At 40.2% G+C, this 25767-nt stretch overlaps 1 protein-coding gene across 1 annotated transcript in view; it reads left to right on the top strand.

Moving 5' to 3' along the window:
- The window catches only part of LOC130929090 (oocyte zinc finger protein XlCOF6-like), a 43121-nt gene extending 18177 nt beyond the window's left edge, over positions 1-24944 (top strand). Inside the window, exon 3 of the mRNA XM_057856022.1 lies at positions 14366-24944. Coding sequence (XP_057712005.1) covers positions 14366-16221 — 1856 coding nt within the window. The 3' untranslated portion in view covers positions 16222-24944. The remainder of the gene's footprint in view (positions 1-14365) is intronic.
- The last annotated feature ends 823 nt before the right edge of the window (positions 24945-25767 follow it).

Raw genomic sequence — 25767 nt, 5'->3', positions numbered from 1 at the left:
ATCCCTATGGAACACCATTGCAGAAGCTATGACGGGAAAAATTTTTCTAAATGCTGAAGTTGTTAAGTGCATTTTTTTTTTTTTTAAACACATTTTATTTATTCTGTGTTTCTGTGCGGTATAAATATTGTTGTTTTTTACTTAAGAGGTATGGTCTATTGTTTTTAGTTGTGATTTCTTAAAAAGTAGATTTGAATTTAAGAGTAAATATCGCGTTTAAATGGGTGTACTTCATCTATTAATATATACTGTATTCGCACTGTGTTATTGTAAATTGGTTTAAAAAATTGGGGGGGGGCGCAATAATATCGCATATCGCAATAATTTATGAGAATAATTATCGCACACTAAAATTTGTTATCGCGACAGGCCTAGTCATGATAAGAACTGTACAAAAGGCCTGGGTGACAACTCAAACTTGTAAACAAAACCGAGTGTACCCAAAACAAAGGAGGATAAAAAAAAAAAAAGTGGGGACTCAAAGCCAATGCAAACAGAATTAGTCCAGGCATCACAAGGACAGATAATCTTCTGGCTGTAAATGCACAGACAGTTGACTTCTAATAGTAGCATTGTGACATTCTGTAACAACTTGGAACTGGTCAATTGGTCACTGAGTGCCCTGGACAAGATCTTTTCTACAATGTGATCAGAACCTGGACAACATGCCTGCCCGGGAAACACTTTCAAGTCTGGATATGTGGAGGATAGCTGGGGTGGATGGCGGCCGCTGTGTCTGACCACACTCGAAGTGGAAGACATCGAAGATGCTTTTCTTTTTGTTGCGCTGCTGGCTGCGATTCTTCTGCAGAGGCTTGGAGCACACTTGATTCGTCGGAACATCATCAAAGTGTTGGATAGCCAAAAGCGATTGGTGGAATTGGCAATTACTGCGGTCAATGCTACCGCTGGAGTGAATGTCAGCCTCAACAAGGCCTGTGATGATATATTACAGGTGAAGAATGACCTGACGGCATACAAACCTGCCACAACCAGAATGGCAATGCAACTTACTACGAAGCTGCGCAACCTTGAGATGAATGTTCGTCGGACGGCAGCAAGGAATGAAAAGAGCGACGAGGTTTAGGTCGATGAAAGGGTGGTGGCGGACACGGCCTGCCATCGGTCCTCAGCTGTTCCCTATCTTCTGGATCGAATCAACTAAATAAACTAACCACTGAATTATGAAGTAATCTACTGGAGTTAACAAAACGAGCGCATCTCCACGATCGACAACAGACTATTGGGAAAATGAACAATCAAGGGAGATGGTAAAAACAACAAAAACAAAACCTTGTAATCATTACACATCTGAATTACATATCTGAATGTCAAAAATTGTAATTTGATATTTTCTGCGTCCTATGGTATACTGGGGCGGAATCAATAAGGTTCGGCTTCTCACGTCTGCCCTTTTCTTTTCTGGTTGAATTAATTGTAAACACATATAAATGCTGTGTATTTGTTTGGATTTGTCATGCCTGAAAGGAAGATAAAGAAAGAACATGCACAATGATCCAAAAGAGTGATGTTATTCTCCAGAAAAAAATCCTTCGTAAGACAGGCATTGTCAATTGCAGCATTGTCATGCTGAAAAACCCAGTCATCACCACACAGATGAGAGCCATCAGTCATGAGGGATTCCCGCTGCAACATCTCCACGAAGCCAGCTGCTGCTTGACGCCCCTGCACAACCTGGAGCTCCATTTTTCCATTGAAGGGAAAAGCACCCCAGATCATGATGCCCCCCCCCCTTCTTTGTTGAGAAATGTTGAGAAAATCTCAGGTGGCCCCCTGTCATGCCAGTACCGTTGGAAGCCATCAGGACCATCAAGGTTAATTTTTTTCTCATCAGAGAATAAAACTTTCTCCTTTGAACGTCCCATGTTTGGTGCTCCTTTGCAAAGGCCAAATGTGCAATTTTGTGGCGTTGAAGGAGACGTGGCCTTTGAAGAAGTTTTGTTTTTGAAGCCGTTCCTTTGCAGATGCCTTCTGATGGTTATTGGGCTGCAGTGAGCACCAGTAATTAAGCCTGAACGATAGATTGTTTAAACATCGTCATTGCGATGTACGCATGCTCGATAGTCCCATCGCAAAGACGTGCGATAGTTTTTAAAAAAAAAAAACATTCAATTAGGCTTGAACGATATATCCTTTAAACATCGTCATCGCGATGTGTGCATGTGCAATAGTCCCATCGCAAGGACGTGCGATAGTTTTATTTTTTTTAATCCACAAATGTATGTTGCTCCATGCTTTCTCTCGAGCTGATCGCTTTAGTGACACTCACACTCCCTCCCTCCCTCTTCCCCTCTTCCCCCCTTCCCCTCCCTCCCTCTTCTAGGTCTTTGTTCCTCTGCGCACTTGCTTATTATAGTTAACATGGTTGTGTTTGATCTTGCCACAGAGGCGGACTTCAAAGACACCGCATCTTTCAGTCGTCGTTTAACTTGTTAAGCACGTGTTGCATGAAGGAAGTGTGCACTGGAATGAATGTGTGTGCGTGGAAACGTTGGGGACAGCCGGTGTTCTGACGAATGGGTATGCTTTGTACACCTGTTGTGTTGTGTCCTGGAAATAAACACTAGAAGTGATTCTGCAGCCAAGGTAGATAAACAGAAGCATTAAATAAAGCAAAGCATTTTTCTACTACAGTACATTATTCTTGTTTAAAAATGATTAGGTGATCTGCACGTGTGGTACATGATTGGAAAGCTTAAAATCTCAACTTTCTGGGGGAAGAAAAATTTTTAACAGGAGGGCATTTTTTAAAAAAAAAGATGTTTTTTAAACAGCAAAACCCTAGCTGGAGGTGAGAGCATGCGAGAGCAGAATTACAGACACCATGACTTTAACGAGATATTATCGCGTACTTGTTTCGATCCAAAAACTCCATGTCGCATGTATCACTGAGTGAAATAAAATGAAATAATCCAGCTGTGACTGGCCGCAGCTGGATTATTTCATTTTATTTTATGGGTGAAACATGGTACTATAACAGGGGTCGCAATGCAGAAATCGCAGACATCAAGGAGTGGTCGAGATTTTCTTTTTCATATATTTACCCTTTTAAACGTTTTTTCCCCCCAATTTTCCTTTTTCGGATGAGTTATCATCTAACATAGCAGGGAAAATGCGACAGTAACAAAAAAATACAATTTAGCGAAAGTTATGAGGTAGATATCCGTGACTTTTTTACAGATGCCATATTTTTCATTGTGACGTAATTTGTTTAAAAATTTAAAATATGCGAGTGAATCATTTTTTTAAGTTAGCCATATACATTTTTTAAAGCATATTTTAGGGGGGAAATTTTGAAAAAAACATGTCTAACATATGTATAATATGCATCTTTTTCCAATGCAAAAAAAAAAAATATATATATATATATATATATATTTTTTTTTTTTAATATCGCAATATATTGCAACTAGGCATGTGCCGGTATGAGATTTTGACGGTACGATAACCGTGAGCAAAAATACCGCGGTTTCACGGTATCACGGTATTGCAATTATAGCTCCAAAATGTGTTATTTTGAGATGTATGGTATGTATTAAAAAAAAAAAGAAGTTTTTTTCCATTGAACAGGATTTTTTTTTTTTTTCAGAACATAGTTGCAAATTGGAATATGAATGTATTGTTAAAATAAATAAATTATCAATAAAAAGGAACAACAAATATTTTAAATAAAATTAAAATATAACGTAGACTGTACCCACAGCCACAGCTCAAGTTGCCCAAGTTTAGAGCAAGAACAAAATAATTTCTATAAAAAAGTAAAAACTCTTCTGAATAAAAATTTTAAAAATTTATACTGCATAATTTTTTTTGAGGATTGAAAAGCTGAAGTTTCGCCATTTTCAGCCACTGTGTTAACTGTAGTCTACATGATGTCATGCCTTTGTGTTTGAAAGAACAAAGAATTCAAAAGTTAATAAATTAGTTAAAAATGTATAAGTTAGTTAAAATGTAAATATTGTTGTGGGAATGTTTCATCTAAAAAAAAATAATAATAAAAATTAAAAAAAAAAAAAAAAGTCATTGGTAGTGAGACCTCTCCTTGATCCAGCGAACGTGGATTTGTGCTTAGGGCAAGATCATCTTTCCTCAATTAACGATCTTTGATGCTATGCCTTATTTTCCCCTTCATTCAAGCGAATCAAGCTTGTTCTCTCACTCTGCGGCTGTAACACTCGACGAAGTTGCTCTCTCAGCTAAGCCTAGGCTAACATTAGTCTATTATAAGCTTTTAGTAAGTTTGTATATCGAATTTCAAAGGAAAATATGTGTTTTGTTTTTGGTGAACTTTTTCATTGTGCTAATCTATTTAGCTACTCACACATGGAAAAATACAATTGTACAACGTTTTAAATGTATTCATTTTGTATATTCCACTTACCACGATTTGAGAGCTCAATAAATTGAAGAAAAGAACGCCTTATGTTTGGAGTATGTGTTTAGGGTTCGTTGGCTGTTTAGCCGATAGTCACTTTCACACACAGCAACGAACGGGAGAGTGTGAGCGCTGCCGCGCCACGCCACTTCTGGCTGCATTTTTGACACATGAAAAATGGCGAATACCGTACTACGGTCTGACGGAAAATTTTAGTGGTTTTGAAACCGCAACGTTTTCACACCACGGTAAACCGTGAAACCGGTAACCGGCACATGTCTAATTGCAACCCCTAAAAAAATCGCAGCAATAGTTTTTTCCAATATAATTCAGGCCTACATTCAATCCACAAACCTTTGTTCTGCTTCATTCACTTGCACAGCCTTCCTCACCCACTCTCCCAGCTCTCAGTCACTGCGGCTCTTCCTTATTAAAGTTAACGATGTGTTTGATTTTGCCAAAGAAGCTGACTTCACATGGGCAGCAATGTGTCAATCATCGTTTAACTTGTTAAACAGGAAGCAAGGAAGCGCGGGCTGGAATGAATGTGTGTGTGTGTGTGGGGGGGGGGGGGGTTGGAGACGTTCTAGACATGAAATAAACGGCAGAAGTGATCATGAGGAGTTTCTACATGTCACAGAGTCACAGCCAAGTTAGGTAAACGGAAGCATTTAATAAAGCCAAGCAGTCTTCTACGACAGTGCTTTATTCTTGTTTAAAAATTATTCGGTGGGACAGTTATGTTTAAAACTCATCATAATTATTACATTTGAAGTGCTTAAAAACGTGTGTGGCATAAAACACTCAGGTGACTTGATGTTCTGCTCTGAGACCCCCAACTTGGCGAAATTTCAAAATTGTCCGATATGCATGTGTGGACATCATTGGAAAGCTTAAAATCTCAATTTTCTGGGGGAAAAAAATTTTAGAACAGGAGGGCATTTTAAAAAATTAAAAACAGCAAAACCCTAAATGAAGGCGAGAGCAGAAGGAAAGATGCCACAATTTTAACGAGATATTATCGCGTACTTTGCTTGTTTCGATCCAAAAACTCCATGTAGCATGTATCACCGAGTGTCAAGACACAGCTGTGAATGGCCACAGCCGGATTTTTGGGGGGCTTTATGGGTGAACCATGGTGATATAACAAGGGTTGCAATGCAAAAGTGGCAGACAACAAGGAGTGGTTGAGATTTTCTTTTTCATATAGTTACCCTTTTACGTTATTTTTCAATTTTTCTTTGTTTGGATCGATTATTTATCATCTAAGATATCGGTGAAAATGTGACAGTAACAAAAAAAATGCAATTAAGCGATATTTATGAGGTAGATATCCGTGACTTTACGGACGCCAAATTTTTCATTGTGACGTAATTTGTTTAAAAGTTTAAAATATGCGAGTGAATAATTTTTTAAAGTAGTTTTCTTTTTTTAAACCAAATATTAGACATCAATTAATGATTCTAAACTAAAAATGACAGACATTTTGAAAAATAAATTACTTACCTTCTTTTTATGGCTAGGTTAAAACAAAAGCGGTTGCTTAATGCGCCATGAATGTGCTATGGCAGCATATAGACATATTCTATCAAACACAACAGTTGTTTTGGCTTAAAATACTGCAGTTTCTTTTAAAGAGGAGTGCAAGAGCAGAAACTGCTTTTTCAGTCTTCTCTGTGTTTTTCGCCATATACAAAATGAGAAAACATGTCTTATAATGTATATTTCCAATGCTAAATCTGAATAAAAACATTGAGCACACACACAAAAAACGGGGGCTTGAAGGGGGTATGCGCAACTTTGCGGTTTTTCACTTACTGCGGCGGGTTCTGGTCCCTATTAACCACGAAAAACGATGGAATACTGTACACTGTTGTCATGGTTAGTCATCCAAAGTCTTTCTAAACAGTTATTGAAGTCATCAAGTAAAAATTTCTTTAAAAAAGAAAAAATATATCGTATCGTAATATAATATCGCAATATGTAGCAAACCCCTAAAAAATTGCAGCAATAGCTTTTTCCAATATCGTTCAGGCCTACCAGTCATGGCCTTAATTTGGGATAAGGATCGTCCTGTGTCTTGACGAACAGCTCTTCGGATCCTCCGGCTCAGTGCCGGTGAGATTTTTTTGGGGTCTACCCCTTGATGTTTTTGTTCCATGAACCTCCGGATCTACCCTTTCTTGCCAAATGTATCACATTTGATACACTTAGAATTTCATGATTTTGAGACTAATTCAGAATTTTGAAATATATTTCCTAAAAAAAATGGATACAAGTCAACTCCTGCATCTGCAGGTTCCATGACAAATAAAAACGGATTTAGCAAGAGTTATAGATATAAGAGAGCTTATTACACATATTAATTTATTTTCTTTTTTACAAATTCGAAAAAAAGTTTTCATTAAGACCTAATTTTTTAAAATTTTGTGATTCTCTGACAATCGCTTCGTATTGCAGGTAGGCCTGTCGCGATAACAAATTTTAGCGTGCGATAATTTATCTCATAAATTGTTGCCATGGATATGCGATATTATTGCGCCCCCCAATTTTTATATTAAAACAAATTTACAATAACACTGAGAAAACACTATATATTAATAGATCAAGTACACCCATTGAAAAGCGTTAATATTACGCTTAAATTTAAAAATACTTTTTTAAGAAATCACAACTAGAAACAATAGACCATGCCTCTCAAGTAAAAGACAACACTATTAATACCACAACTTTTGATCAGATGATGAACTGCCTATTTCAGTTACCGTAATTTCCCGAATATAATGCGCACCCTAAAGTTACTTGTAAAATCTAGGGGAAATTATTGTACCCGTGTATAACGCACACCCTAATTTTAGCACCAATAAATAGAAGAATACAAGACAACAGAGCTCGTGTACAGATACAGAAATGTAATTTTACTGACTGGTGAAACACAGCACAAGCATTGCACATTGGGAGTTCAAAACATTACTGTAAACTGACAATATGCAAGATAATAATATGATTTGACAACTTTGCCAACTTACCAGAATCCAGGAGAAAACAAAACAGATGTGGGTTTTCTTTTAAAGGCTGCTGTATAACTTGCTCGTTTCATCATGATGAATACATGTTTTTTCCATTGATAGATACGGTAAAATAAAAGTGAGGCTAGAAGTCGGAAAACCGAAAGCGCGCATCGCTGTTATTTGGGTTTGAGTTTCCCGAGGGACAGATATAGTTGACGGACACAGAAAGTCTGTGTTGTGTTACATTTGTTACGGTCCGAGTTTCGGAGCTGCAATAAACGTTGACTCAAATGAGTCCAAGAAACTAAATTCTGTGCTTTATGAAGAGAAAAAGCATAATTTAACACAGACAAAATCATTCGATCAATCATAGAGTGAAGTATTTCCATGTAACGAGTTATAACAGAATTCACCGGCAGAACTTATGTTGGCGGGTCCGATCACGTCATTTTCAAAGTATCGGCCATGCTTTTTTTCGGTTTCTGTTCGTAGTTAACGTTACAGACATAATATGTTACACTCACCCAGAGTCTTTAGTTTTGGCTTAACGTAGAATTATCTAAAACATCTCGATGACGGCGGCAATAAATGAGTGATAAATGTGTCACACTCGCTACCAAGCTCAATCTGTTGTGATGCTGTTTAACTTACATAGAGAGAAAAAAGGTAGCATTATATGAAAAGGGTGAATTTTGGCAGCCTTTGAATCCGTCTCTTAGTCGACTAATGCCTTGCAAACTCTCTCTCTACGACTAGAATTGTCATGGGATAAAATGTGGGTAGGCAAGGTGGCAATAAATCTTTGTCTTTACACCATAACTTACTTTACAAAGCAGAGATGGTATATCCAATGTTAGCACGACTCACAGTAATGGTTTTACTTCCCATCATGGTTCCACTTTCCCATCCTGCCTTGGGGCATGCTACAGTATAATTTACTGAAAGCTCAACAAATACACTAGATGGCAGTATTTAGTCACAATACACAAAGTCCCAAGTCTTTACATTCGTGGATCCTTCTCACAGAAAGAATGTTAATAATGTAAATGCCATCTTGAGGATTTATTGTCATAATAAACAAATACAGTAGTTATGTACTGTATGTTGAATGTATATATTCGTCCGAGTTTTATTCATTTTTTTTTCTTAATGCATTGCCAAAATGTATATGATTGGGAAAAATTATCGGGAATGATTGGAATTGAATCGGGAGCCAAAAAAAGCAATCGGATCGGGAAATATCAGGATCGGCAGATACTCAAACCAAAACGATCAGGATCGGATCGGGAGCAAAAAAACATGATCGGAACAACCCTACGTTGTATAGTTCCCGGGGAGAGGTATTTTGTCGAGGGAACAGCCGCAAAGATAGTTATATTCCGCTGGTTGCATGTGAGACGGACATTGGTACCGTATTTTGTTGCAGCCTAAATCTCAATAAAGCAACGCGGATTAGCTCTGTTGTTTGATACTCCGCCTCCGTCCCTAGCTCGCCACGACCGAAACAAAATGGTGACGTCACGTACCGTAATGGTCGGCAACGGATCAGCGCATACGTTTCTTCAACACAACATGGCAGTGTCAAAAAAAAAATTTAAAAATTGGTCTTTATATATATACCGTATTGGCCCGAATATAAGACGATGTTTTTTGCACTGAAATAAGATTGAAAAAGAGGAGGTCGTCTTATAACTGCGGCCTAAAAAAAAAAAAAAAAAAAAAAAAAAAAAAAAAAACTGCGGCCTAGACATATACCCATTCACGACGCTTGATGGCGCCAGTCATCAATGAATCGAATGCTGAACGCGACTCGGGCGGCCAAAGCGAACCCCTGATACGAAGAAGAAAGTGGTAAGAAGGAAAAGAGAAGAAAATACCGGTAATAGAAGAGATAACTGAAAATGGAGAAACTTCGCGACAATTTGGAGAAAAGTGGGTCGAAGATTGGCCAGGTTAACCGGTGTTTGGCCATTCCTTACTACGCGGCGAAACGTCCTACACAATGCTCAGGGCGCTTGCATATGCATTCACACGCATGCGCACATCGGTTGGAAGCGGCGAGTACTCACTATTTTTGTTTTTATTTAGTTATTTAGAACCTTTTCACAGCCTCAAAGATACTTTTTGCATGTATTACCCTCTCATACTTTTAACCATTGTGTTTTTTTGTGTTAGCTTTGAAGCAGTTGACCACATTAGTCACGTAGCGTATTTAAACCGTCCTTATTTGACATAACTACATTTAAGTATTTTCTGCAGGCATTTCTTTAGTACGTTATTCCTGTATGCATCTAAACAAAACAAGTTTAGAGCACACGGTAGTAATTTAGGTGTCAAATTCGACTAATGTAGGACGTTTCGCCGATGTAGAACATTTTGGCAGAACACCGGCAGCTGAGGAGAAGTTATGACGCAAACTTCAAGTTGATGGTGATAAATGAGGCGGTGTCTTCAAACAACTGCAAAGCGGCTGTGAAATATGGTGTCACAGAGTGTAATGTACGGAGATGTAGAGCTCAAAAAGATCGCCTAAAAAATGCTCACAGTCAGAGAAAAGCTTTCCGTGGTCGTTTCTGTATAAAAATTAATTTGGTGTTCAAAAAGTCTTTTTTCAAACTTGAGTCTTGAAAAAGAGGGGGTCGTCTTATAATCGGGGTCGTCTTATATTCGGGCCAATACGGTATATACATACACTCACCGGTCACTTTATTAGGTACACCATTCTAGTAACTGGTTGGAACCCCTTTTGCCTTCAGAACTGCCTCAATTCTTTGTGGCATAGATTCAACAAGGTGCTGGAAGATTCCTCTGAGAGTTTGGTCCATATTGAAATGATGGCATCACACAGCTGGTGCAGATTTGTCGGCTGCACATCCATGATGTGAATCTCTCATTCCACCACATCCCAAAGATGCTCTATTGGATTGAGATCTGGTGACTGTGGAGACCATTTGAGTACAGTGAACTCATTGTCATGTGTAAGAAACTAGTCTGAGATGATTCCAGCTTTATGACATGGCGCATTATCCTGCTGAAAGTAGCCATCAGAAGTTGGGTACATTGTGGTCATAAAGGGATGGACATGGTCAGCAACAATACTCAGGTAGGCTGTGGCGTTCCAACGATGCTCAATTGGTACCAAGGGGCCCAAAGAGTGCCAAGAAAATATTCCCACACCATTACGCCACCACCAGCCTGAACCAGGATGGACCCATGCTTTCATGTTGTTGACGCCAAATTCTGACCCTACCATTCGAATGTTGCAGCAGAAATCGAGACTTATCAGACCAGGCAATGTTTTTCCAATCTTGTATTGTTCAATTTCGATGAGCTTGTGCAAATTGTAGCCGCAGTTTCCTGTTCTTAGCTGAAAGGAGTGGCACCCGGCGTGGTCTTCTGCTGCTGTAGCCCCTCTGCCTCAAAGTTCGACGTACTGTGCGTTCAGAGATGCTCTTCTGCCTACCTTGGTTGTAACGGGTGGTTATTTGAGTCACTGTTGCCTTTCTATCAGCTCGAACCAGTCTGGCCATTCTCCTCTGACTTCTGGCAACAACAAGGCATTTCCGGCCACAGAACTGCCGCTCACTGGATATTTTTTCTTTTTCGGACCATTCTCTGTAAACCCTAGAGATGGTTGTGTGTGAAAATCCCAGTAGATCAGCAGTCTCTGAAATACTCAGACCAGCCCTTCTGGCACCAACAACCATGCCACGTTCAAAGTCACTCAAATCACCTTTCTTCCCCATACTGATGCTCGGTTGAACTGCAGGAGATTGTATTAAACCAGTACTTCTCAAATAGTGGTGCGCGCCAGGGGGGCGGCGCAGAGCGATGCCAGAGGGGGCGCATGTGACCTCATGGAACATGCTTTATTTATTTATTCATTTTTTGCCGTACTGGAATAAAGTGTACTTGCACTTCCACACAGTGGGTGGCAGTGGCGTTCTCATTTTCAGAGTGCACGCAGTATTTTTGAACTAAGGAAGAGCACTCAGTACAGAGCACACACAGAAAACAGATATGAAGGGCAATGTGCCGCCGCCGTTTTCGAAAGCTGTTTTCCGACCGGACTTACTGACGCAGCGACCTACTGTCTTGTCCGGTTCTCACGTCGCCGCCCGAGAAGTGCCATTTTCGGCTTGGGATCGTCACGACGACCGCCCTCACCTACGGTTCTACCTCGGCCGCCGAGAATGCGCTTTTTTCGTGCCGTTTGCCTTTTAGCTTTGACTTTTAATACAGTGGGTGATGAGGAAAGACCACTGTTTACTGTGTCTAAAAATAATTATAGCGAACAGCCAGAAGCCAAATCCATTAAGACGCCACTTAAAGACATTAGACCCCAATCTCATTGATAAGCCGCTTGATTGTTTTTCAGCGAAAACGTGCCGAATATTGCCAACAGTCGTCCTGCTTTGTCAGTGTTATATCAGTAAACCAGTGAGCATTGTTAGCATGCTCACTGCAAATAACTCCACACCATTGCAAAGGAAGTAATACAAAAATAAAAATTGTCCTTCTGTCCAAGGACACTTTTTTTCTTTTATTCAGTTTTGGTTTTTTTGGTCAAATTTTTTGGCATATTGTCCTCATGAGTGAATGTTAGTAAGCAATTTTAATTTGTTATTATTTACTGATTGTATTACATTTTTTTCTGTATCAAATGGTCAAAAATGTACCTTGAGTGTATTTTTTACAGTTTGGATGTGACTTTTTTTTTTTTTTTTTAATTCAGGCAAACTGATGCGCATCAAGTCTTCTCTGTTACAAACAAAACAATGTTAATAAAGTTACACTTTATCATAAGTTGATCTATGTTACTTTTTTTCTTTATTAGTAAAAAAGGACACAATGTTAGTCAGATGCGTATATTTATAATAGTAATTTTATAGACAAATACTATTTACAGTGGCGGCAGAGAGTTTGAGGGGGGCGCGAAACATTTACGTCTTCCTTGGGGGGGCGTAACAGAAAATAATTGAAAAGCACTGTATTAAACCATGTCTAAATGCCTAAATGCACGGAGTTGCCGCCATGTGATTGGCTGATTAGAAATTGTTGTTGTTGTACAGGTGTACCTAATAAAGTGGCCGGTGAATGTACATCTACTTTGTATTCAATGTTACTTACAACATGACTCAAACAACTGCAAGGTAAATTGTGAAGGTAATTGAAAATAGTGACATTTATCCGATTAATTGATTTATCATTTAATTAATCGTCCGATTAATCAATTATGAAAACAATCGTTAGTTGAAGCTCTACTTAGTACGTAAATAATGAGCAATGTTTTTTTTTTAAATGTGTTCAATTATACAAAATATAAATTAAAATGTATCTTTAAATTTTGAAAACCATCTCATTTGGAAAGCATGGCAGCTTTTCTTTTGGCGTGGCGGTGCGCCACAATCTTTTGTCTGTAGGGGGAACTCTGCAATGAGTTGCCACAGCACGCTATCACTAGTATGTAACAAGCTAAAAGTAGACACATTTGGTCTTTAATGTAGAGCTACCTAGCTTCTATGGCAAGATCAAAGCTAGAAAACCTCTCAATCATCATTACCTTTAAGTAGCTAACTCCAGGGTACTGCTGACAAAAGCCCCTTTCACATACTCCGAATCACCAAAAACAATTTCCCGTGTCGACTGACACGGAAATGTCGCGTCCTAGTATCATGTTCGGGACTTTCCTGGGAAGCAGTGTGAGTGAAAGCAGGCTTTAAATTCCCAGGTCACAGCACGATGGCTGATGACTTAAATATGATGGCAGGCCGATCGTCACCTCTTCGCTCCAAGACAAAAAGCGGTAGACAAGCATCGCAATTATGAACATAGCAAGCTGGAAATAGCTAGATTAAACTGAAAACATTACGAAATTAAAATGTCAATTATTACGTTCGGGTCAGGGTGGGCGGGGTTCTTTCCCACTAACTTTTTAAAATATTAAATATATATATATATGTATACTAAAACTGTAATGTATACTGCAAATCAAGTTAATTCATCGGGCCGGGTTGGGCTTTAATACCCACGAACCGGGTTGAGTCGGGCTGGATTTTTTAGGCCCGATCACACCTTTAGCTTAAATACAGTCTTGAACTTACATTGGCTGCAGTTATGACATTTTTGAAGTCAAAACTTTTGTCTTTGTTTTTTCATTATAATAATGTTCATATCATCATGAAAATTCTGGTTTGATCAAAGGAAAATCTGTTGAATCCAACACACGTATTTTTGACCAACAGGTGTTCAAAAACTCAGGCAAATATACATTGAAAAATTACATAAATATTATCGGTTATCGTATCGGTATCTGCATTGAGGAGCAGAAAGTTATCGATATCAGTATCTGTTTCAAAAATGGATATCGTGCACCCTTAATTATTACCATTGTAGATAAGATTTGTTTGACCCTAAAGTCATTGCACACAAAAGCATTGGCAGTCTTTTCCAAAACACAAACTTGCGTTTAAAAGGGGACACTTCAAACATGAAAACAATTTGGTTTCAGTATTTGCAAACGATGTGAAAAAGAGAAAAAAAAATCTTACCTACACCACATGCATGACGAAAAGAGAAATGTTTTTTTTTTTCTCCCTTAAAACTTAGTGTAAAGCTTATGGTTAGCCACTTCGAGAACGTACTTCCGGTGAACATCTCAAAATAAAAGTATGTCATGTTCAAAATGTAAATTTTGTGAGTTTGTGAGTCCATTCTGAACACTCCAAGGGTGAAAGTGGCTAGAATTTTTTGCCTGAACTCCCTGACATGAAGGTCGCCATGGAGACAGAATTTTTGTTGTATTTTTGGGAGGAGGTCAAACCTTCTAAAACCACTAAAATGCAGAAAAAACTGCTTTGGGCAGTTATTCCTACAACACATACAAACAAACAAACAAAAAACAGATTTTCATTCAAAACATTTTTGAGTTTCTAATTTGTCTTCTTGTGTCTTGCAGGTATCAAAAAATATCTTGGTCCTGAGCGGCAGGAGTCCGTCTTCCCTGACGTTAAAGAGGAAGTTGAGCACCCGCAAATAAAAAAGGAAGAGCCAGATGACCCTCAACAGCAAAAGAGAGGAGAGCAACTTCCAATAAAAAAAGAGGAGGTAGAGCTGCCATACGTTAAAGGGGAGGACGATATCACCATGACGACTGGTGAACCTTTGAAAAGTGAAGACGGCCAGAGTGTAACCACCAGAGAAGCGGAGCATCCAAACGGCGGCAGCAGCTCAATAGAAGGATTGCAAGCGGGCAGTTTTACCGCTCCACTATCAGATAGCGAAGACGCCATGTCACACTCGCCTGACAGTGATGATGAAGGTCATAAGAAAGCTGACAGTGACGACAAACGCAAATGCTCTCAGTGTGGGAAAACTTTTGTTAATAAGTATACTTGTCGTAGGCATATGAGGAGCCACACTGGAGTAAAACCTTTTTCCTGCTCAGTTTGTGGTCAAAGATTCGTTCTAAAGGAATACCTAAAAACACACGAAAGAGCCCACACTGGAGAAAAACCTTTTTCCTGCTCAGTTTGTGGCAAAAGATACAGTTATAAGAACAACTTAGCTATGCATCAAAGAATCCACACTGGTGAAAAATGTTTTTCCTGCTCAGTTTGTAACCAAGGATTCAGTTGCAAGAGCGCCTTAAAAAAACACACGAGAACCCACACTGGAGAAAAACCCTTTTCCTGCTCAGTTTGTGACCAAAAATTCTCTTCAAAGGGAAACCTAAAACAACACACGAGAAGCCACACTGGAGAAAAACCTTTCGCCTGCTCAGTTTGTGGCCAAAGATTCTCTTACAAAGGAGGCCTGATAGAGCACACAGCAGTTCACACTGGTGAAATACCTTTTCCCTGCTCAGTTTGTAACCAAGGATTCAGTTGCAAGAGCGCCTTAAAAACACACACGAGAGCCCACACTGGAGAAAAATCTTTTCCTTGCGCAGTTTGTGGCAAAAGATACAGTTATAAGAGCAACTTAGCAACGCATCAAAGAATCCACACTGGTGAAAAATGTTTTTCCTGCTCAGTGTGTGGGAAAAGATACTGTTCTCAGAACAACTTAACAACACATGTAAGAACCCATACTGGTGAAAAAGCTTTTTCCTGCTCAATTTGTGGCAAAAGTTTCTCTTCAGAGAGATACGTAACAAAACACAAAATGACCCACAGTGGGGAAAAACCTTTTCCCTGCTCAATTTGTGGCCAAAGATTCTCCCAGAAGAGTTACTTAAAACAACACACAAAAACCCACAGTGGAGAAAAACCTTTTTCCTGCTCAGTTTGTGACCAAAAATTCTCTTCAAAGGGAAACCTAAAACAACACACGAGAAGCCACACTGGAGAAAAACCTTTCGCCTGCTCAGTTTGTGGCCAAAGATTCTCTTACAAAGGAGGCCTGATAGAGCACACAGCAGTTCACACTGGTGAAATACCTTTTCCCTGCTCAGTTTGTAACCAAGGATTCAGTTGCAAGAGCGCCTTAAAAAAACACACGAGAACCCACACTGGAGAAAAACCTTTTCCTTGCGCAGTTTGTGGCAAAAAATACAGTTGCAAGAGCCACTTAAAAACACACATGAGAAGCCACACTGGAGAAAAACCTTTTTGCTGCACAGTTTGTGGCAAAAGGTTCAGTTGTAAGAACCGCTTGAAACCACACATGAGAACCCACACTGGAGAAAAACCTTTTTCCTGCTCAGTTTGTGGCCAAAAATTCGCTGCAAAGGGAAATCTAACAAAACACATAGGAACCCACACTGGAGGAGAACCTTTTCCTGCTAAATTTGTGGTCAAAGATTCTCTCTAAGGGAAACCTTATTACAACACATTAGAACTGGCGAAAAACTAATTGTGCTCAGTTTGTGGTCAACGATTCAATCAGAAGGATCAGGTTAAGAGACGTGTATGTTGGTGTGAGAAGCGGTGGCCAAGGACAGTTTTGCCTGTCATTCATGCTGGCTTCATCAGTTTGTGCATGCAAGACGATTCTATTCTGTGGACCTTCCTCATATCCTGTTGTGATTTGCTGTTATTATTAAATCATTAGTTAGATAATTAGATATTATTAGATACGTGTTTATGGCCTGCAAAACCGTCATATACCCCAAAAAATGCCATATAACCCTCATGCCACATGGCAAAAAAAATGCCACATGGCAAAATTTTTTAACGAGCCACATAGAGCTGGGCGGTAAACCGAAAATTTACCGTCACTGAAATTCTTCACAATGACCGACGTAATTTTGACCATGTCGGTAAATTCGGTGAATTAATAAAACAAGAAAATAGTCTTTTCATCCCGCTTTGACTCTGTGTCGTTCGTCTATGTTCATTCCCCTTTAAGAAAGCAGTGAATGTAGGGAGTCACGTGATCATCAGGAAGCCAATCAAACAGAAGCCCGGTAAGCTAACGCTAGCAGCTAATGCTACAAACAAAACGTGATGGAGTGTGGCTTAAGGGAGGTTCGCCAAACTTTCACCCGACATTTAATAGACTCTTGGTAGCATCCAGACCGGCTTTCACCCGCTGTCCTCCCTTGTTCTCACGATTTCTGGAGATGGTGCTTTCAGTGCTTTCTACTGGTAGCCAGGCCACAGGCTAACCCTAGCGGCTAACGCTAGCGGCCGCTAGCGGCTAACGCTACAAATGAACGTGATGGAGTCGGATAGCGGCTCTAACCTTGTCGAAACGGTTAAACTTAATGAGTGGATTGGGCACGGACTGCATCCAGCAATTACTATGCCGCGTTATTTTGTATCCGACTGTGTGTGATTTCTCTGATAGCTTTTGTGATGGTAAAGCATTCAGCATAAAGCACAGTCCATCGGTGAAACTTATTATATGACCAAGAAATGGCCCCAGCTATTTTTCTGTATGTGCTTAATTCTGTGTCATTATTGCTATCATAAAATCTTAAGTGTTTCATTTGCAGAAGATCAATATAGCTTTAAAGTGCCTGTGACACGAAAAAGCATGTTTATTTCATAATACACGCAGTATTTTATGCCCCTGAATGATATGGACCGCTTGGATGTGTGTGGAAGCGATCGCTATATTTATTTAGTTTTTTTAATTCCGCGCCATGAAAATGAGTGACTTCCGGCTTCGGTCTCTCATTGAGGAGGAGGGCGCTGTGATGTGTACGGTAGAAGACGTTCTCTTCACTATACAGTGTACTGTTGTGTATGAGGACGAAGGATTCAGCTGATTTTGCGGATTAATACTTTTATTTTTTGCATCACGCCAGCCAAACGGCTGCAGAAAAATCATTCTGTATGCGGGAGAGGCGTATGCGCCTTTTTGGAGTTTCAAAAGGTTCCCATTCACCGTGGATATTTACTGTGGGACCATTGGACTTACAAGTAAGTGAGTAAACATCTTGTTTTGTATTATGTCAAATACGAATACAGTGATTACAAAGTAAACACTATAAAATTCCTTAAAATAAAGGACTACTTACGTTTGATCATTGATAGGCATGTAAAAAGCTATCCTCATGCTCATTAGCAGTTAGCTGTTAGCACGTTAGCTCCACAACAACTCTAGCCACCCTCCTCCAGGGAACGAATTGTAAATTGCTCTCCGCCGGGCGGTTTGCCGATCCGCAAAGAAACTCGACAACCGGGTCGTCATGTCAAATAATCCAGGCTAGTTATGTGTGATTTTCCACTTCGAAGACTTTGAAACGTCCCTCGGTTCGGGTTAGCATGTCGGCTAGCTGTCACTCCTTCTGGTCTGTTTACATTCTCCGAAGCCGGGGAAGGGAAATTACATATGTCCGATTTAGGTGTCATAAAATATCGTTCGGGAGGTGTGACAGTAAAGGTGAAGTCGACTGTTTTGACCATTATGGAGTAATTTTGCCATGTCGTCTTGAATAAATGGATTTTTATTATTTTATATTCCATTTAGCACAAGATTGTTATTTGTCATGACTATGCCATTTATTTAGCAATTGGGGAAAGTACTTGGGTAAAAAGAATATCCTGTAAAAATATTGAAGTAAAGAGACAGAAACAATGACATTTTGCCGCTCTCTTCATCGCGTTTTCATCATTGTGAATAGTTCCCCCTCGACGGGCTGACTGGTCCTTCTCAAGCCATTTATATAGCTATTGGGGAAAAATACTTGGATAAAAAGAATATCCTGTAAAAATATTGGGAGTAGAGAGACTGAAACAATGACATTTTGCGGCTCTCTTCGTCGCGTTTTCCTCGTTCTGAACAATTCCCCCTCAATGGGCTGAATAGTAAAACCGATGAGCCCAGTCTACCGCTGACGTCATCCACCTGTTGGGGACGCTAAAGCCCTATAATGGTAGGCGTGGCTAACCGGCAGATTAAAAGACTAATTTCTCGTCATCTGCGCTTTGCTAAATTGTTGTATATAGTCGAATCGTCTCAAAATATGATTCTAATTCATATAATAATGCCATTTAAGACTTTTTTTCTGGTGTCATATGCTCTTTAATGTGTGTCTGTCTGTCTGTTTGGGGGTCCGTGTATGCGTGCATTTATTAAAAAATGCACTGTTGGGGAAAAAAAAAAACCTGAAACCATAAAGTAAACACTTGTATTGAATAATTATGTCACAGCAGCCATTAACAATAAATTGTCTTTTTGAAGTGTACTGTTCAAGCTGCAAGTCATTTGTGTTACAATGACATGTTTGCACAGGCATATTGATTTTGACAATGTACATTGTTCAAGCCATACACGCTGTTATAAATGCTCATACTTGAATTCTTATTGTTTACAATACATTTTTATAAACCTAATGTCTAGACTGCATGTACAATTGTTAAATATATCAAATTGAATTCTGGTAACTAAATCAACAAGAAACTGTTAATCTGTATTTCATGCATTGATTCAGATTTTCAGATTATATAACAGTCCGCTTGGGCGATTTTATCGTCATTTATCGTTATCGACATAAATCTGCTCCATTTATCGTGATACGTCTTTAAGGCCATATCGCCCACCCCTAGAGCCACATCAAGATGTTAACGAGCAGAAAAACATGCCGTAAATAGGAGGAATGTACGTAGCCGTAACAGGTAAACACGATGTGTTGACTGACAATTGGGCGGCACCAGTCAGGAGGGCGCAGTTGTGACGTCACGTGGGTAGGGTCTATTGTGAGGCTTCTGTCGATCTCAGCCATCAAGCTCAGCTGGGGGAGGGGCTTACTTTTATTAAGTGCTTCTTTATTTTCAATTTAATTTGTATTCAAGTTGCAGTTTTATTTTATGATGTTGAAAGAGAAGGATTGTTTATTTTAATGCTATTTTTTTTTTTTCTAAATTCAATTAACCCTTTATTTGGTTTTATTCTAAATTGAATTAACCCTTTATTTGTAGCTGGGTTCCAAAAATATTTCCGGACCCGCGATTGTTGTAATTTTTAAATTTCAGAACAAGAGGATTTTTAATTCATGACCCCTGGCCTAAACCATCCGGCGTGTTTCGGAAAAAACCCGGAATGATAATGCATCTGGTGTGTTTGGGCCCCTATTTGACGCGAGACGCGGCCAATACTATTACCGGTAGATAGGATCGGGCAGACCGGAAGTCACTCGTGTAAAAATATGGTGGTGCCGGTCGATATTTAAAATAGTATGCAATCGTAACTTACTTTTCAAGTCAATTAGATCTGTTGAGGCTGTGGGTAGATCGAACCACAATTTACTTGTCGTTGTTAATTTACTGCTGTCTTCTCTGCTATAAATATAACCAACACGGCAGGACAGTATCAACTCTGCTTTTAATCTCGGTGCAACAGTACCCTCGTGTTCAATACAAAACCCTCCTACCACAACATAACAAGTAGGAACTAATATTCACATATGAACTAAAATGATACAACATAAAATATAGAATATCAATGAATACTACATCATATCTGTAAAACAAATGCAAAATAAAATAAATAATAGCCCTTATATAAAATGAATTAAAATGAGCTAAAACACCTGTAATTAAATAATAATAATACACAAATCTTGCTACACAATTTATTAATTTCTGCGTTGTGCTTTAACTTGAGAAAAACCATTACCAAAGCTTTAGAAAAAAATGTTCATATGAAAAATAAAATGATTGAGGCATTTAATTTGTAAAATACATGTTAAAATCTTTGTCATTGGGATTGCATTTCGCTATCGCACAAGACGTCTTTTTTCATCTTTCTTTCAGAAAGAAAGCTAACCAATACATGGGGTGTGAAAGGCAAATGGTTGTTGTATTATTATCTTTTAATATCCTCTACTCTCGCATGATCTTCCTCGCGTGAACCGATCGAGCCGCTCCACAGATGTGCTGCTCGTAAAACGCGTCCAATGAAAATTGACACCGAGCGTCACTGGTGCGTTATCGCATCGGAATCGTTGACGCAATGTTGACGATTCTGGTGTAAAGCGGTTGGGATGAAGATCAGCACCTCCAAATCCGAGACCATGGTCCTCAGCCAGAAAAGGGTGGCATGCCCTCTCCGGGTCGGGGATGAGATCCTGCCCCAAGTGGAGGAGTTCAAGTATCTTGGGGTCTTGTTCACGAGTGAGGGTAGGACGAAGCGGGAGATTGACAGGCAGATCGGTGCTGCATCTGCAGTGATGCGGGCTCTGCTCCGGTCCGTTGTGGTGAAGATGGAGCTTAGTCAAAAGGCGAAGCTCTCGATTTACCGGTCGATCTACGTTCTTACCCTCACCTATGGTCACGAGCTGTGGGTCGTGACTGAAAGAACAAGCTCATGGATACAAGCGGCCGAAATGAGTTTCGTCCGCAGGGTGTCCGGGCTCTCCCTTAGAGATGCGGCGAGAAGCTCAGTCATCCGGGAGGGGCTTGGTGTCGAGCCGCTACTCCTTCGCGTTGGGAGGAGCCAGTTGAGGTGGCTCGGGCATCTGGTTCGGATGCCTCCTGGACGCCTCCCTGGAGAGGTGTTCAGGGCATGTCCCACCGGCGGGAGGCCCCAGGGTCGACCCAGTACACGCTGGAGAGACTGTCGCTCGGCTGGCCTGGGAACGCCTTGGAATCCCGCTGAAGTGGCTGGGGAGAGGGAAGTCTGGGCTTCCCTGCTAAAGCTGCTACCCCCACGATCCGACCCCGGACTAAGCGGAAGATAATGGATGGATGGATAATACCCGCTACTCTCGCATGATCTTCCTCGCGTGAACCGATCGAGCCGCTCCACAGATGTGCTGCTCATAAAGCGCGTCCTATGAAAATTGTCCCAGAGCGTCACTGGTGCGTTATCGCATCGGAATCGTTGACCCAGTGTTGACGTTTCTGGTGTGTTGCCAGGGTTATAGTATTGTCACAGTAGGGTCGCGTCTCGCGTCAAATACATCCCGGTCAACCTGAGGCCTTTGGCAATCTTATAAATAGTGACGTATGCCCTTAGAAATTGGTGACTAATCTTACAACGTTTAATATAGCGTGCAATATGAAACAAAAATAAAACTCTTTTTTTAAAATGATTCTCTCATTTTTAAAATGATATGAATTTATTGGTAATTATTATTATTATTATTGGTAACTTATTGTTACATATAACCTGGTGCAATCAAAGAACAGAGATATTTTCTGCTACATCATGAATACTAAAAATTAACAGTGACTTTCGTTATAATTTTTTTTCTCTCTATTTTCAACAAGTTATTATTTGGCGCAAATGCAAGCAAACACTCGCACTGTACAGCCCTGCCAACACATTGGGTCTGAAAGGCTAATGGTTGTTGTATTGTTATCTTTCAATAGTCGCTATTGTCGTGCGATCTTGCAACCCACGCATGAATTGATTGAGCTGCTCCACAGGCGCTCTGCTTGTGAATGGCATTCTGTTTAAACTGGGGGCGAGCGTAAGCGGTCCATTGCCGACGCGCCGGAGACAATCCCGTATAAGCCAGGGTGTTCTAACATATCAGAGTGCCCAGAATATGAGGTACCCTCTCATTACAGCGCATGCGCGGGCACGTGTTGAAGGAAGTTGGACGACAATTACCCTTGCATTCATCGTGGCAGCATAGCAGAGACGTATGGACACCCCACCTCATCCTCAAAAGGAGAAACGTCTCCAAAAAATAGAGTGGAGTACAAGAGGGGAACCCGTGGCTCGATAGAGTGACTGATGATGATTATAAAGTGAACTGGTAAAACAGCATGCTGCAGGGGACCTCCTCAAACGGAATATAAGATCCCAGAAGAGCCTTCGTCACAATTCTTTGTACCTGAAACATTCCCTGAGCTTGATTTGGTATGTTATTATGCTCTTGTATATGGATAACATATAGGCTATATTTATATATACCTTCATACATCTTGCATTAATAGGAGCATAGCTAGGCTACTTCAGTTGCTACTATGGTTGATTATTTTCAGGAATGTTGATTTTTTTTTTTTTTTTGAAACTTGCATTTATTATCAATCAATATGGATTGAATTTACGTACCCATAAAGAACATCTTATTTTGTTACGCTAATGCCCCTCATTTTGAAATTATTCCTAATAGATTAACAGCAAATAAACACTGAATAAATAGTCCTATAGCGGATATATACTATCTATTGATCGATTGATAGTGAATTTGTCATCATCCCACTCCTACACTCTAAATTACTACAGCTGAGGTAACACAGGCATACCACACAGTAAAACGTAGCCAACCAGAGCTACAATAGTGCTGACTGTGGACACAGGCTCAATCAGAAGATTTTTATATGATTCCAAAATTGTGAAGAAAATGACTTTGGGGAGAACAAAGCAAGAGGCACTGTTGAAACAAGTCCTGGGTCCAAAGGCAGTGGGTGATGTGCTCAAGATCTTAACGTCACCCATCCCATTCTCCATACAGACCGATGCCTCGTATAAATTGAGCAGAAAGATGATTCCCCTTGATGTCCAGTACTTCAGTCCAGAGTCTGGGCTCACCAACAAAATGCTGGACTTCGTAGAGAATGCAGACGAGTCAGCTGCTGGAATTGTAGCTCTCCTAGAACATTCTCTTAAGAAATTTGGCTTGTCAATGGATCACGTGACTGGATTCAGTGCTGACAACACAAATGTTAATTAATTCATTTTCACTAACCTGCAGAACAAAACAAAGCAATCTGCTGCAAGGAAACTGCCATGCCCACATAGCGCACAGTTTTCTCATCTAAAAATAGATATATTTCTATGCATTGTAGGAGTTTTGGGGATGCCCCTTTTTTTCGCCCGTAAGGCTTTGGGCGCGAGGGAGGCGTCCCTTATTTCTATTTCTGAAAGGTGGCAACCCTAATCATGTGGGTGTAGTTTTTAGCAACGTCGGCATAGTTTGTTGCGGCTGTCGGCTGCAGTAAGTTTTTTTTTTTTATTGCTTCTTCCTCTACGCATGTGATGTCAGCGTGTTGTCCTGCATTAAAGGTAGTCCGGGCAAAATGTGATTCTTTGAGCTGGCAAAGTGAAACGATTCCTTGAGGTGAATAACATTACTCGGATCAGTTTTTTAACTCGAGTTGCGCAAGTATTCGTTTCAGCTCTAGAGTTGCCCTGCACTCCCCTCAAGTTGAGGGGAGTGCAGGGCTCTGTCTGGCACGCTGCATCCGAGAAGTCAGAACTGTTATTTGGTGGTGTTTGTCCAATTCATTTAGTCTTTATGCGATAGTCCAATGCTTGTCGTTTGCAGGTATGACTGACTCATTTTGACATCAGTGCGAGTTCAAGCTAGTACACATGTACAGTGGGGCAAATAAGTATTTAGTCAACAACTAATTGTGCAAGTTCTCCCACTTGAAAATATTGGAGAGAGAATTGTCAACATGGGTAAACCTCAACCATGAGAGACAGAATGTGGAAGAAAAAAAAAAACAAAATCACAATGTTTGATTTTGAAGGGGAAAGGATATCATCATCGCACACACCATATAATTGTATGCATTAGTCTAAAACATATATAGTCTAACACATACATATGATACAGGTTCTCGTAGGCACCGTCTAACTGTTTGCATTACTCTAACACACGTAATATAATTAATCAGGAAATAGTATAATTTTCATATTTACGGTAGGACTACACTACTAATATAAAATAAATAGAGCACCATAGTTTAATGAGAAGAAATAGAAGAGATACACAATGCCGTCTTATCACAAGATTGACGCACCAACTCTGGCAATCAGCTCTCCCAGCAAACTCCAAGGACAAAGCGCTTTGTCCTAAAACAAGTACAACCAGCCCGGACAGCAAAGTTGATAGCGGGCGTCCCAGTCTGCGCACGAACCTAAGCCGCCCAAAACCGGCCACAGAGGGGATGACCCAAAAGCAACGCCCAGAAACGCCTTCGACAAGGCCCGCCTCAGCAAAGACTTTAAAAAGACTGGACACTGAGATAACAGATTTTTTCTGCTCGGAAACATGTAGCCTTGTTTTGGATCCGGAATTGTCCCCCCGTTGTCTGTTTTTGCCTTGTTTTTACCATTGTCGACGAATAAATTGTCAACCTGTTTTCAGTGAGTGTTCTTCAAGCTTTTAAAACATGGAGTCAGTACAAAGGGTTAAAATAAGAGGACGCGCAAGATTCGGCCTTCCCGGCGGGGGCGCGCAGTGCAGCGTCAGCCAAGCGGCATTTGTTTTGGCTGGTGCTGTTCCCGGGTGCGTCTGGGCCGGGGGGGGGGGGGGGTGGCGAATTTCAACAATTTTTAAAGAATTCTTTTCCAAATCATGGTGGAAAATAAGTAAGTAAGTAGTAAACGTTCATCTCAATACTTTGTTATGTACCCTTTGTTGGCAATAACGGAGGCCAAACGTTTTCTGTAAAGGCCGAGTTATACTTCCGCATCAGACCTGTGCCGTCAAGGAAGACCCGCGCGCCTCTCGAATTTTCTAACCTTCGCGTCGCTTAGACTCGTATGACATGGCAGAAACGGACTGTGATTGGTCCGCTCAGACTGTTGTTTCCGGTTTAGCGCGAAATCACCGCCATTGTAGAATAGAATCTAACATTATTTTCTACACGCAAAAATGGACCAATCCGACGGGAGTATCATCGAAGAGCAAGTCTCGTCAAGACATTATTGTGATTGCCAAATGGCAAGGTCGGCGATTGAAAAAATAAAATGAAGAACCACCGAGACTTGTGTGTTCGGAATCGAGTGGCCACATGAAGCGGTGACCCAGTCGGCCAAAAGCTGCCAACTTTTTATCACTTTCACAGATTTTTGGTTGGTGCACTTCATCATTTATTGTGTACATATGTTTGCTGTGAGTCTGTGACTTATTTACGTGTCACACTTCAAGTATATGAAGAATAAAGCACAGATTTGGTATGATCTTTAATTTTCAATAACACAGTTCACACACGATACATCATC

The sequence above is a fragment of the Corythoichthys intestinalis genome, chromosome 13 (genome assembly GCF_030265065.1).
Source record: "Corythoichthys intestinalis isolate RoL2023-P3 chromosome 13, ASM3026506v1, whole genome shotgun sequence".
Classification (NCBI taxonomy): Eukaryota; Metazoa; Chordata; class Actinopteri; order Syngnathiformes; family Syngnathidae; genus Corythoichthys; species Corythoichthys intestinalis.
Note: the sequence above shows the minus strand (reverse complement) of the source record. Positions and strands in the feature narration are given on the sequence as shown.